At 47.0% G+C, this 14,671-nt stretch overlaps 1 protein-coding gene across 2 annotated transcripts in view; it reads left to right on the top strand.

The window, feature by feature from the left end:
• Window positions 1-14,671, top strand: part of LOC134932195 (cytochrome c oxidase subunit 5A, mitochondrial) — a 74,386-nt gene that overhangs the window by 45,932 nt on the left and 13,783 nt on the right. Inside the window, exons 2-4 of one of the 2 annotated variants that reach the window (XM_063926392.1) lie at window positions 9,467-9,583; window positions 10,941-10,994; window positions 12,348-12,469. In XM_063926392.1, the coding sequence (XP_063782462.1) occupies window positions 9,467-9,583; window positions 10,941-10,994; window positions 12,348-12,469 (293 nt within the window). The remainder of the gene's footprint in view (window positions 1-9,466; window positions 9,584-10,940; window positions 10,995-12,347; window positions 12,470-14,671) is intronic. The other variant, XM_063926393.1, reaches the window with a different exon arrangement.

Genomic DNA, 14,671 nt, shown 5'->3' with positions numbered 1-14,671 from the left:
TTTGTGCCAAAATGTGAGGTTTATTGCTGCCCAGGGCGCCCCCCCTGCGCCCTGCACCCTTCAGTGCTGCTCTGTGTGTGTGTAACTGGGAGCAATGGCGCGCAGCTTACCGCTGCGCGCCATACCTCATGAAGATCTGATGTCTTCTGCCGCCTAAGATGTCTTCTGCCTTCTCTATCCGGCTTCTATCTTCGGCATCTGTGAGGAGGACGGCGGCGCAGCTCCGGGACGAACCCCAGGTGAGACCTGTGTTCCGACTCCCTCTGGAGCTAATGGTGTCCAGTAGCCTTAGAAGCAGTGCCCAACTTGACAAGCCAGCTCTGCTTCTCTCTCCTCGGTCCCACGATGCAGGGAGCCTGTTGCCAACAGGACTCCCTGAAAATAAAAAACCTAACAAAATTCTTTTTCCACAGAAAACTCTGGAGAGCTCTCTGCAGTGCACCCATTCTCCTCTGGGCACAAGATCTAACTGAGGTCTGGAGGAGGGGCATAGAGGGAGGAGCCAGTGCACACCCATAGTCAAAGTTCTTTTTAGGTGCCCTATCTCCTGCGGAGCCCGTCTATACCCCATGGTCCTTACGGAGTCCCCAGTATCCTCTAGGACGTAAGAGAAATCCTGTTATCTGAAGACCGTTCCCCCACAAGGCCCTTTGGAGAGACAGAGAGAGAGTATGCCAGCACACACCCAGCGCTAATACCCCAAGAAAAACACACAATATGTTTACCCAGTAGTGCTGTAATACTATTTGCTGCCAATTATGTGCCCCCCTCTTCTCTGAAACCCCCTTTCACCGTGGATAAGCAGGGGAGAGTCTGGGGAGCTTCCTCTCAGCTGTGCTGTGGAGAAAATGGCGCTGGTGAGTGCTGAGGGAGAAGCCCCGTCCCCTCGGTGGCGGGCTTCTGTCCCGCTTAAATATAATAAAAACTGGCAGGGGCTCTTTATATACAGTGCCTAGCTGTATATATATCTCTTTTGCCAGAAATTAGGTATATTTTGCCGCCCAGGGCGCCCCTCTTGTGCCCTGCACCCTTACAGTGACTGCCGTGTGTGGGAGCAATGGCGCACAGCTGCACTGCTGTGCGTTACCTCAGTGAAGATCATGAAGTCTTCTGCCGCCTCTGAAGTCTTCTTTTCTTCTCATACTCACCCGGCTTCTATTTTCCGGCTCTGTGAGGAGGACGGCGGCGCGGCTCCGGGACGAACTCCAGGGTGAGACCTGTGTTCTGACTCCCTCTGGAGCTAATGGTGTCCAGTAGCCTAAGAAGCAGAGCCTTGAAACTCACATAAGTAGGTCTTCTCTCCCCTCAGTCCCTCGATGCAGGGAGTCTGTTGCCAGCAGGCTCCCTGAAAATAAAAAACCTAACAAATATACTTTCTGTCAGAAAGCTCAGGAGATCTCTCTGAAAATCACCCAGTCTCCACTGGGCACAGTATCAAACTGAGGTCTGGAGGCGGGGCATAGAGGGAGGAGCCAGTGCACACCAGATCTAAAGTCTTAAAGTGCCCATGTCTCCTGCGGAGCCCGTCTATCCCCATGGTCCTTATGGAGTCCCCAGCATCCTCTAGGACGTAAGAGAAATATATTACACTAAAGCTGAGAATCATATTTCGATTAATAGAATTCTGCCATCTACATCATATTCCACAATTTGGATCCTGGACTATACAATGATATTAATGTCCAATCATAAGGCACTTAGCAAAACAGGCAGCTGGTATTACCCAATCCACGGTGAGAAGATACTCATACAGTCTTTAGGCATAAAGCAAGTGTCTCAGCTGTGTTAGGTGTCTCAATGGGTTTCCATGTAGATGCTGCTAAAGTGCAAAAGTGAATTTCTGGAGAGATCAGTCCATAGATTTTAGTGGGTCAAAATCCATATTGAGAGTTTTTTCAGTGGGTGGAAACCAATTGGTCTAAGTGGCAGATAATCTGCCACTGAGAAATAGTTTTCCATCCACTGAAAAGGATCTTTCTTGCTCATATTCATATATGTGTATATATAATTATACACACGTTTTAAGAAGCCCTTGTAATAAACAATTACACTTGCTCCCTCATGTGCTCCTGGAAATCTAGTGCTTCTCTCTGGGCGAGATGCAAATGTTGTTGCGGTTCCCCGCACCCGCCCGCGCCTACTGGCAGCTATTCAAATGTTTCTGCCGGTGGTTACAAGAACTTAATTTCATCTCGCTACCCCCAGGGGTGGCAAGCTGAAATGCGAAAGAAGTGACCCATTTGGGTGCCCAAAAGGTGATTTTGCGTTGCGATCAGCACGATAACGGGGGTCAATTGAATATAGTCACTTTAGACTGGAGGTTGGGCACGATTAAACAGTTGCATTCCCCCCTCTTCTAAGTCTAAGTAAAGACAGTCTGCCGGTAGTTTGCAGATACAGTGTGTTTTCGCAACCACAGTCCCTGAAAGGATTTTTGCTGCATAGGAGCCAATTGAATTGTTTTTGTGCCCCCTGCTGGGCATCGTTAGCAATGGGTGTATATCGGAGCTATTCAATTGTTGCTGATGGCCATTGCTAGTTAAGGCGCCTGTCCGCTTCGGGTTGAACGCCCGAACTGCAGACTTTTTAAAAAGAAATTCTCGTACCTCTGGGGGGGTGCCAGATGTGTCTGCCACAGCTAATCGGTGTCTATTTGAGCAACAGTTGAATAACTCCGATAGATGTCATTACCTTCAGATGACCAGCAAGTGGTGTACACCACAATTGAATCTGCCCCATTGTGCCTGAGTCAGTCTGTGTGATGTCAGGGTTATTTTTCAGGGGTTCCAATGTATAGGTCGGCATGGTCAAAAGGTCAACAGGTAAAAGGTAGACAGTGCTTAAGGTTGACAGGTAAAAAAAAGGTCGACAAACAAATGGTCAACAAGGTTTTTTTTTTTAAGGTTTTTGTGTTTTTCCAACTTTTGCTTACTTTACTCTCCATGTAACCTGTTTGGGAACAGTAATCTGTGGCCAGCATAGCAAGCCACCTTGCCCAGACTGTTGTGAGCGTACACGTTTACTCTGATTGTGCTTAGATATGTTTAATCACACAAAATGACACCCAAAAAAAATGAAAAAGTTGTCTCTGCCTTTTGACCCTGTTGACCTAGCACATGTCGACCATATGTGGTCAACCTAGAGAGTGTCTGTTTGGACAGTGTAGATCTTATATACCACACCCATTCTTCAGTGGGGGGTTGGGGCAATGAATGTGTGGTATTTTAATTATTTTTTTATTTTTTTTGTTCCCTGCTGGGGACAGTGGGGGCAGTTCAGCTGTTCTGCGGGGCCTATTCAATTGTTTTGGGCATCTAAAAATACCGTCTGAGCGGGACTTTTTAGATGCCCAAACAACTGTCACTATTCAATTGTTTGGGTACCCATGCACGTCGCGCCCAAACAAACGGGGTTTAGCCGTCTAAAACAGTTAAACCCGACCAAACTTCCATTTGGACTACCAAAGTTTCCAATTTACGCACATTTTCTCTGACGTCCTAGTGGATGCTGGGTACTCCGTAAGGACCATGGGGAATAGACGGCTCCGCAGGAGACTGGGCACTCTTTAAAGAAAGATTAGGTACTATATCTGGTGTGCACTGGCTCCTCCCTCTATGCCCCTCCTCCAGACCTCAGTTAGAATCTGTGCCCGGCCAGAGCTGGATGCACCTAGTGGGCTCTCCTGAGCTTACTAGAAAAGAAAGTATTTGTTAGGTTTTTCATTTTCAGTGAGATCTGCTGGCAACAGACTCACTGCTACGTGGGACTTAGGGGAGAGAAGCAAACCTACCTGCTTGCAGCTAGCTTCTGCTTCTAAGGCTACTGGACACCATTAGCTCCAGAGGGATCGAACACAGGGCCCGACCTCGATCGTCCGTTCCTGGAGCCGCGCCGCCGTCGTCCCCCTTGCAGAGCCAGAAGACTGAAGATTCCAGAGAAAATCGGCGGCTGAAGACTCCGGTCTTCAATAAGGTAGCGCACAGCACTGCAGCTGTGCGCCATTGCTCCCACAGCACACCACACTCCGGTCACTGGTGGGTGCAGGGAGCTGGGGGGGGGGGGGGGGGGGGGCGCCCTGGGCTGCAATTTGTATACCTTACTTGGCAAAATGCACATAATACAGTTCTAAACTATATATGTGCCTAATCCCCCGCCATAATTATTATTAAAAAAGCGGGAGAAGCCCGCCGCTGAAGGGGCGGGGCTATCTTCCTCAGCACAGCCAGTGCCATTTTCTCTTCACTGGAAGGACGCTCCCCAGGCTCTCCCCTGCAGTATACACTACGGAAAGGGTAAAAAAGAGGGGGGGCACATAAATTTAGGCGCAATTGTGATAAGCAGCTATAGGGGGAAAATTCACTTTGTATTAGTGTAAATCCCTCTGTTATATAGCGCTCTGGTGTGTGCTGGCATACTCTCTCTGTCTCCCCAAAGGACTTTGTGGGGTCCTGTCCTCAGTCAGAGCATTCCCTGTGTGTGTGTGTGCGGTGTGTCGGTACGGCTGTGTCGACATGTTTGATGAGGACGCTTACGTGGAGGCGGAGCAGGAGCCGATAAGTGTGATGTCGCCCCCTGCGGGGCCGACACCAGAGTGGATGGATATGTGGAAGGTATTAACCGACGGTGTCAACTCCTTGCATAAAAGGTTGGATGACGTAACAGCTTTGGGACAGCCGGCATCTCAGCCCGCGCCTGCCCAAGCGTCTCAGAGGCCATCAGGGGCTCAAAAACGCCCGCTACCTCAGATGGCAGACACAGATGTCGACACGGAGTCTGACTCCAGTGTCGACGAGGATGAGACAAATGTACAATCCACAAGGGCCATCCGATGCATGATTACGGCAATGAAAAATGTGTTGCACATTTCTGACATTAACCCGGTTACCACAAAAAAGGGTATTATGTTTGGGGAGAAAAAGCAACCAGTGACTTTTCCCCCATCTGATGAGTTAAATGAATTGTGTGAAGAAGCGTGGTGTTCCCCAGATAAGAAACTAGTGATTTCTAAGCGGTCACTAATGGCGTACCCTTTCCCGCCAACGGATAGGTTACACTGGGAGACATCCCCTAGGGTGGACAATGCGCTCACATGCTTATCAAAAAAGGTGGCACTGCCGTCTCAGGATACGGCCGCCTTAAAGGAGCCTGCAGATAGAAAGCAGGAGGCTATCCTGAAGTCTGTGTATACACACTCAGGTACTATACTGAGACCTGCTATACTATACTAAGACCAATATTGCTATTGTGTAGTGCTGCAGCAGCATGGTCTGATTCCCTGTCAGATAACATTGATTCCCTTGACAGGGATACTATTTTGCTAACCATAGAGCATATTAAAGACGTAGTCTTATATATGAGGGATGCACAGAGGGACATTTGCCGGCTGGCATCTAGAATTAATGCAATGTCCATTTCTGCCAGGAGAGTATTATGGACTCGGCAGTGGACAGGTGATGCTGATTCTAAAAGGCACATGGAAGTATTGCCTTATAAGGGTGAGGAATTGTTTGGGGACGGTCTCTCGGACCTCGTGTCCACAGCAACAGCTGGGAAGTCGACTTTTTTACCTCAGGTTCCCTCACAGCCTAAGAAAGCACCGTATTATCAAGTACAGTCCTTTTGGCCCCAGAAAGGCAAGTGGGTCAGAGGCGCGTCCTTTCTGCCCAGAGGCAGGGGTAGAGGGAAAAAGCTGCACCAGACAGCCAGTTCCCAGGAACAAAAATCCGCCCCTGCTTCCACTAAGTCCACCGCATGACGCTGGGGCTCCACAGGTGGAGCCAGGTGCGGTGGGGGGCCGTCTCCGGAACTTCAGCGACCAGTGGGTTCGCTCACAGGTGGATCTCTGGGTTCTACAAGTGGTATCTCAGGGATACAAGCTGGAGTTCGAGACGTCTCCCCCTCGCCGTTACCTCAAATCAGCCTTGCCAGCTACTCCCAAGGAAAGGGAGGTAGTACTGGCGGTAATTCACAAGCTGTACCTCCAGCAGGTGATAATCAAAGTTCCCCTCCTTCAACAGGGACGGGGTTACTATTCCACAATGTTTGTGGTACCGAAACCAGACGGTTCGGTGAGACCCATTCTAAATTTGAAATCCTTGAACACTTATATAAGGAAGTTCAAGTTCAAAATGGAATCGCTCAGGGCGGTTATTGCAAGCCTGGAAGAGGGGGATTTTATGGTATCACTGGACATCAAGGATGCTTACCTACATGTCCCCATTTTACCCACCTCACCAGGAGTACCTCCGATTTGTGGTACAGGACTGCCATTACCAATTCCAGACGTTGACGTTTGGTCTGTCCACGGCACCGAGGGTATTTACCAAGGTAATGGCCGAAATAATGATACTCCTTCGAAAGAAGGGAGTTATAATTATCCCGTACTTGGACGATCTCCTTATAAAGGCGAGGTCCATAAAGCAGTTGTTGGTCGGAGTAGCACTATCTCAGGAAGTGCTACAACAGCACGGCTGGATTCTGAATATCCCAAAGTCGCAGCTGGTTCCTACGACGCGTCTGCTGTTCTTGGGTATGATTCTGGACACAGAACAGAAGAAGGTGTTTCTCCCGGAGGAGAAGGCCAAGGAGTTGTCATCTCTGGTCAGAGACCTCCTGAAACCAAAACAGGTATCGGTGCATCACTGCACGCGAGTCCTGGGAAAGATGGTAGCTTCTTACGAAGCAATTCCCTTCGGCAGGTTCCATGCAAGGATCTTTCAGTGGGATCTGTTAGACAAGTGGTCCGGATCGCATCTTCAGATGCATCGGTTGATCACCCTGTCCCCGAGGGCCAGGGTGTCTCTGCTGTGGTGGCTGCAGAGTGCTCATCTTCTCGAGGGCCGCAGATTCGGCATTCAGGACTGGGTCCTGGTGACCACGGATGCAAGCCTCCGAGGTTGGGGGGCAGTCACTCAGGGAAGAAACTTCCAAGGACAATGGTCGAGTCAGGAGACTTCCCTACACATAAATATTCTGGAACTAAGGGCCATTTACAATGCCCTAAGTCAAGCAAAACCCCTGCTTCAAAACCAGCCGGTGCTGATTCAGTCAGACAACATCACGGCGGTCGCCCATGTAAACCGACAGGGTGGCACAAGAAGCATGATGGCAATGGCAGAAGCCACAAGGATTCTCCGATTGGCGGAGAATCACGTGATTGCACTGTCAGCAGTGTTCATTCCGGGAGTGGACAACTGGGAAGCAGACTTCCTCAGCAGGCACGACCTCCACCCGGGAGAGTGGGGACTTCATCCAGAAGTCTTCCAGCTGATTGTAAATCGTTGGGAAAGGCCACAGGTGGACATGATGGCGTCCCGCCTCAACAAAAAGCTAAAAAGATATTGCGCCAGGTCAAGGGACCCTCAAGCGATAGCTGTGGACGCTCTAGTGACACCGTGGGTGTACCGGTCGGTTTGTGTTCCCTCCTCTTCCTCTCATACCAAAGGTACTGAGGATAATAAGAAAGAGAGGAGTAAGAACTATACTCATCGTTCCGGATTGGCCAAGAAGAACTTGGTACCCGGAACTACAAGAAATGATCTCAGAGGACCCTTGGCCTCTGCCGCTCCGACAGGACCTGCTACAGCAGGGGCCCTGTCTGTTCCAAGACTTACCGCGGCTGCGTTTGACGGCATGGCGGTTGAACGCCGGATCCTGATGGAAAAGGGCATTCCGGTTGAAGTCATTCCTACGCTGATAAAAGCTAGGAAGGATGTGACAGCAAAACATTATCACCGCATATGGCGAAAATATGTTGCTTGGTGTGAGGCTATGAAGGCCCCAACAGAGGAATTTCAGCTGGGTCGATTTCTGCACTTCCTACAGTCAGGAGTGACTATGGGCCTAAAATTGGGTTCCATAAAAGTCCAGATTTCGGCCCTGTCTATTTTCTTTCAAAAAGAACTGGCTTCACTGCCTGAAGTTCAGACGTTTGTTAAGGGAGTGCTGCATATTCAGCCCCCTTTTGTGCCTCCAGTGGCACCTTGGGATCTCAACGTAGTGTTGGATTTCCTAAAATCACATTGGTTTGAGCCACTTCAGACCGTGGAGTTGAAGTATCTCACGTGGAAAGTGGTCATGCTTTTGGCCTTGGCTTCGGCTAGGCGTGTGTCAGAATTGGCGGCTTTGTCATGTAAAAGCCCTTATCTGATCTTCCATATGGACAGGGCAGAATTGAGGACTCGTCCCCAATTTCTCCCTAAGGTGGTATCAGCGTTTCATTTGAACCAACCTATCGTGGTACCTGCGGCTACTCGGGACTTGGAGGATTCCAAGTTGCTGGACGTAGTCCGGGCCCTGAAAATCTATGTTTCCAGGACGGCTAGAGTCAGAAAAATTGACTCGCTGTTTATCCTGCATGCACCCAACAAGCTGGGTGCTCCTGCTTCGAAGCAGACTATTGCTCGCTGGATCTGTAGCACGATTCAACTTGCACATTCTGCGGCTGGACTGCCGCATCCTAAATCAGTAAAAGCCCATTCCACGAGGAAGGTGGGCTCTTCTTGGGCGGCTGCCCGAGGGGTCTCGGCTTTACAACTTTGCCGAGCTGCTACCACGTTTGCAAAATTCTACAAGTTTGATACCCTGGCTGAGGAGGACCTTGAGTTTGCTCATTCGGTGCTGCAGAGTCATCCGCACTCTCCCGCCCGTTTGGGAGCTTTGGTATATTCCCCATGGTCCTTACGGAGTACCCAGCATCCACTAGGACGTCAGAGAAAATAAGAATTTACTCACCGGTAATTCTGTTTCTCGTAGTCCGTAGTGGATGCTGGGAGCCCTTCCCAAGTGCGGACTTCTGCAATACTTGTATATAGTTATTGCTTAACTATAGGGTGGTTATTCTGAGCCATCTGTTGAATGAGGCTCAGCTGTTGTTCATACTGTTAACTGGGTATAGTTATCACAAGTTGTACGGTGTGATTGGTGTGGCTGGTATGAGTCTTACCCTGGATTCCAAATCCTTTCCTAGTAATGTCAGCTCTTCCGGGCACAGTTTCCCTAACTGAGGTCTGGAGGAGGGGCATAGAGGGAGGAGCCAGTGCACACCAGATATAGTACCTAATCTTTCTTTAAAGAGTGCCCAGTCTCCTGCGGAGCCCGTCTATTCCCTATGGTCCTTACGGAGTACCCAGCATCCACTACGGACTACGAGAAATAGAATTACCGGTGAGTAAATTCTTATTATTTTCACACCTCAGAGGCTGCGAGAAAAATGTCCTCCGCGGCTGCTGGACGCCCAAACGGCAGAACAATTGAATTTAGCCCACTGGCAATCTTTTTTTTTTTTTTTTTTTTTTTTTGTATTTTCTCTGGGATTGAGACTTTTTTTTCAATGCCAAATTCTTGGATTATAAAATGTGACTGGATTGGCATCCCCAATACTGTAGGAGTGATATTGGAAGCTATTTAAATGTGAAAAATTGATATTCTATTCTTACCCTAAACAATACCCATTTTTCTGTCACAGTTGCGGTAGCGGCTCGCTGCTATTCTCAAGCTAAACATGAATCAGACGAGGAGTTTGATGCTCGCTGGGTGACTTATTTCAACAAGCCAGACATCGATGCCTGGGAGCTGAGAAAAGGTAAATGGTAAAAGGGGGGAGTCCTGCATTCAGAGAAACACTTCCAGACTGAGGGGTTTTTTTCTTCGTCTTTCTGTTACCGTAATACGGTAACATCTGCTGCACTGAAAACGTATTACAGATGATGATCAAACAAATCTGCTTTTAAAGATATATATTAAAGATAAACTTGGCTAAAGTACTCATTCAAAATAAAACTACAGCTAACATTTGGTGTACTACGTGTATATATGTGTATGTGTGTATATATAATATATATATATATATATATATATATATATACACACACATACACACATGTATCTATCTATGTGTGTGTGTGTTTGTGTGTGTTTTGAAATAGAAAATATTTGAATCTTAATAAAATCTGACTTTGATAAAAACACTTTGCCTGGCATCTTAATAACTGTGCTGGGCAGTGTATGATCAGGCTAAAGAGGGACCTTGGTGAATAATACGGATCCTGGCTTCTCCAGACTTTAGAACTATCTAATTTAAGTGCATAGATGTACATTAAAAAATTTGTTTCAAAGATGGTCTGTCTTTTTGTTGTGCTAACATAAGTGAATTGGGTTATTTATTATAAGGAATTCTTTTCTCTAGTTTTCACTGCTGTTTTTTTGTTTTGTTTTTAGCGTTTGTCAGTCTGTATTTGTGATATACTTTGAAACATCCCGCAGAACTTGTTTCTAACAGCTAAATGACCAAATAAAAAATGCCCAACATTTTGCTCTGTCGTGAATAGGGTTTCTTAAACTGTGAACTAACATTTGCTGTAGTGCAGGTAGTTTCTGATGTCTTCCTATATTTTTGGGGAATGTAAGAATCTGCTTTGATTTGTCCTGGCTGTGTATACATGTCATTTTAATTTCCCAGAAATATATTCTAGTAATAATCAAGCTTCTTAGAACAGAGTATTTGAATCCATTTTAATGAATGTCCCATCACCCCCTCTCTAGATAAAGTATTTCATTGTCTGAATGCCTTTAGCACACAGGTTCTCAGTCCTCAGGACCCCACACAGTTCATGTTTTCTAGACTTTTAAAATATGGCAGTTGGTTATACACAGTGCATCTGCTGGGTGACCTGTGTGGGGTGCTGAGGACTGCGTTTAAGAACCGCTTTCTGTGATGAATGTGAAAACCTCTTCTAGGTGTGAAGTAGCTGCCAAATTTTTGCTTGTACATATCCTTTTGTGAAAATTTAAATAGAAAGATCTGTCTTGACAATGGATATCTGTATACATATTACATCACCTTTTTGACTGTGCATTCTACTTCTGTAGACTTGTTTCCTTCTGTAGACTTAAGGTTTTCTTTAGCCTTATCCCTTCTAATCCCCTCTTTGAACCAACAGTTGTTCTGGCGCCTAGCAGCTACGGAGGACACATTTTTCTTGTAACTTCCAGAGGTGCGACAATAAATGTGTGCAAGCTCTGCACTTTGGGCATCCAAACTAAGCAGGACTTTAGACGTGTTTAGCTGTTTTACGTGGCTAAAGCCTGTCTGTTTGGACTTGACATTGCCAGTATGCATGTGCACCCAAACAACAATTGAATAGTGAATTGTTTGGGAGTCTTAAAAAGTCAAAGTTTAGATAGGGAAATTTGCACGCCCAAAACAATTGATCCCCCCCCCCCCCTAAAACTGAGCTGTGATATACTTTGTAAAATGTTTGCAGAAGCCCCTATCTTTGTTACTAGTTAATGGTGCCAATACAGTCCCCTCTCCTGTATAACAAGCACAGTCATGCATGTTCATGCTATCTACTAATACTGCACTTACACCTCCATGCCATCACATGTGAGAGTACAGAATCTCTTGTTTGTGCCCTGTCCATCTCTAGCATGGACTTAAGTGCCTTCCTACTATCTGATACCCCTTTTCTCCTATCATATTTACCCTCAATGTTGCAGCTCATATCACCATCTTATACTGTTGTATTGATTAGACCCTAGTCCCCATAGAATCTTTCAAAGCACTTCAGCACTCCTTCTCTTTTTTTTTTTTTTTTTTTTTTTTTTTTTTTTTTTATACATCTGCAATCCCCTTCTCTAAATCCACACTTCCATCCTTTTGCTCTCTTCACGCTTCCTCTGATGACTACCACCTTCTATTCCTGCATCCATGTTTCTCCTGTGCTGCTCTTTCTCGGGAACTCACTCCTGCTCTATTTCAAGCCTTCTCCCAAAATACCTGTCTGCTCTCATCACATTCTAAACTGAACTCCCTGCCCTCTTTTCATTTCTTCCTAGTCCCATCTTCCAGGTATAGCACCGAATCTTGGTTTGTTAGCTATCGCGTGCATGACCCGCTACCCTTTTGCTGTCTACCTGTCTGATTCAACAACTGAGACTTTATTAAAGTAAAAACAGCATCACTATTGTCTAGTACCTAGATGCTCCATCTGTCATTTTGTTCCCAACTTTTCAGTTACACCAAAAATAGATAGTAGCTCAGTTGACAAAAGCCCAACAATGACTTTATGGGTAACTACACTGGGCTCATTTATGAGCAATGTTGTCACCAGGTTTTACCTGTATTTGCAATTTCTATATAAGCCGTAATAAGCACCATTGTTTTCCCGTACTTTGTTTAAATTGACGGCTTACAAAATGTAGGTTTAAACAGCAGCTTGCACTTTAGTTTTCTGCTATAACAGATTGGGGAATTCATTTGAAAGGAACCTGTTGCCTTTATGCAGTCATTAATATGGTATACTTGTCTTTTGTAAGCAATTGTGTATTTGTTTTCCATACACCAGGTGTGAACACGCTCATTGGTTATGATTTAGTTCCGGAGCCAAAAATCCTTGATGCTGCTTTACGTGCTTGCAGGAGGTTAAATGACTTTGCCAGTACGGTCCGTATTTTGGAAGCAGTAAAGGTGAGTCCGCTAACTTCCCCAGCTCTTTTTTTGTACTTTGCTTGTGTTAAATGATTAGGTATGGCTGGTAATTTTGCACTTTTGGAACTTTTGAAGCTGCAAGAATCTTACTAATTATATTTCTCTATCGTCCTAGTGGATGCTGGGGTTCCTGAAAGGACCATGGGGGATAGCGGCTCCGCAGGAGACAGGGCACAAAAAGTAAAGCTTTACGATCAGGTGGTGTGTACTGGCTCCTCCCCCTATGACCCTCCTCCAAGCCTCAGTTAGATTTTTGTGCCCGGCCGAGAAGGGTGCAATCTAGGTGGCTCTCCTAAAGAGCTGCTTAGAAAAGTTTAGCTTAGGTTTTTTATTTTACAGTGAGTCCTGCTGGCAACAGGATCACTGCAACGAGGGACTTAGGGGAGAAGAAGTGAACTCACCTGCGTGCAGGATGGATTGGCTTCTTGGCTACTGGACATTAGCTCCAGAGGGACGATCACAGGTACAGCCTGGATGGTCACCGGAGCCTCGCCGCCGGCCCCCTTGCAGATGCTGAAACGAGAAGAGGTCCAGAATCGGCGGCAGAAGACTCCTCAGTCTTCTTAAGGTAGCGCACAGCACTGCAGCTGTGCGCCATTTTTCTCTCAGCACACTTCACACGGCAGTCACTGAGGGTGCAGGGCGCTGGGAGGGGGGCGCCCTGGGAGGCAAATGAAAACCTTTTTTGGCTAAAAATACCTCACATATAGCCTCCGGGGGCTATATGGAGATATTTAACCCCTGCCAGAATCCACTAAAGAGCGGGAGACGAGCCCGCCGAAAAAGGGGCGGGGCCTATCTCCTCAGCACACAGCGCCATTTTCCTCACACAGCTCCGCTGGTCAGGAAGGCTCCCAGGCTCTCCCCTGCACTGCACTACAGAAACAGGGTAAAACAAGAGAGGGGGGGGCAAAATTGTGGCAAAACTATATTATTAAAGCAGCTATACAGGGAGCACTTATTATAAGGCTATCCCTGTCATATATAGCGCTTTTGGTGTGTGCTGGCAAACTCTCCCTCTGTCTCCCCAAAGGGCTAGTGGGGTCCTGTCTTCGTTAAGAGCATTCCCTGTGTGTCTGCTGTGTGTCGGTACGTGTGTGTCGACATGTATGAGGACGATATTGGTGTGGAGGCGGAGCAATTGCCAAATATGGGGATGTCACCTCCTAGGGGGTCGACACCAGAATGGATGCCTTTATTTATGGAATTACGGGATAGTGTCAACACGCTAAAGCAGTCGTTTGACGACATGAGACGGCCGGACAATCAATTAGTGCCTGTCCAGGCGCCTCAAACACCGTCAGGGGCTGTAAAACGCCCTTTGCCTCAGTCGGTCGACACAGACCCAGACACAGGCACTGATTCCAGTGGCGACGGTGACGAATCAACCGTATTTTCTAGTAGGGCCACACGTTATATGATTTTGGCAATGAAGGAGGCGTTACATATTGCTGATACTACAGGTACCACAAAACAGGGTATCATGTGGGGTGTGAAAAAACTACCTATAGTTTTTCCTGAATCAGATGAATTAAATGAGGTGTGTGATGAAGCGTGGGTTGCCCCCGATAAAAAAATGCTAATTTCAAAGAAGTTATTGGCTTTATACCCTTTCCCGCCAGAGGTTAGGGCGCGCTGGGAAACACCTCCTAGGGTGGACAAGGCGCTCACACGCTTATCAAAACAAGTGGCGTTACCCTCTCCTGAGACGGCCGCACTTAAAGATCCAGCAGATAGGAGGATGGAAAATATCCAAAAAAGTATATACACACATACAGGTGTTATACTACGACCAGCTATAGCGACAGCCTGGATGTGCAGTGCTGGGGTAGCTTGGTCAGAGTCCCTGATTGAAAATATTGATACCCTGGATAGGGACAATGTTTTACTGTCTTTAGAGCAAATAAAGGATGCATTTCTTTATATGCGTGATGCACAGAGGGATATCTGCACACTGGCATCACGGATAAGTGCTATGTCCATTTCGGCCAGAAGAAGTTTATGGACGCGACAGTGGTCAGGCGATGCGGACTCAAAACGGCATATGGAAGTTTTGCCGTATAAAGGGGAGGAGTTATTTGGTGTCGGTCTATCGGATTTGGTGGCCACGGCTACAGCCGGGAAATCCACCTTTTTACCTCAAGTCACTCCCCAACAGAAAAAGACACCGACTTTTCAACC

This window comes from Pseudophryne corroboree, chromosome 6, assembly GCF_028390025.1.
Source record: "Pseudophryne corroboree isolate aPseCor3 chromosome 6, aPseCor3.hap2, whole genome shotgun sequence".
NCBI classification, from domain to species: domain Eukaryota; kingdom Metazoa; phylum Chordata; class Amphibia; order Anura; family Myobatrachidae; genus Pseudophryne; species Pseudophryne corroboree.
This window is presented reverse-complemented; position numbering and strand designations above follow the sequence as displayed.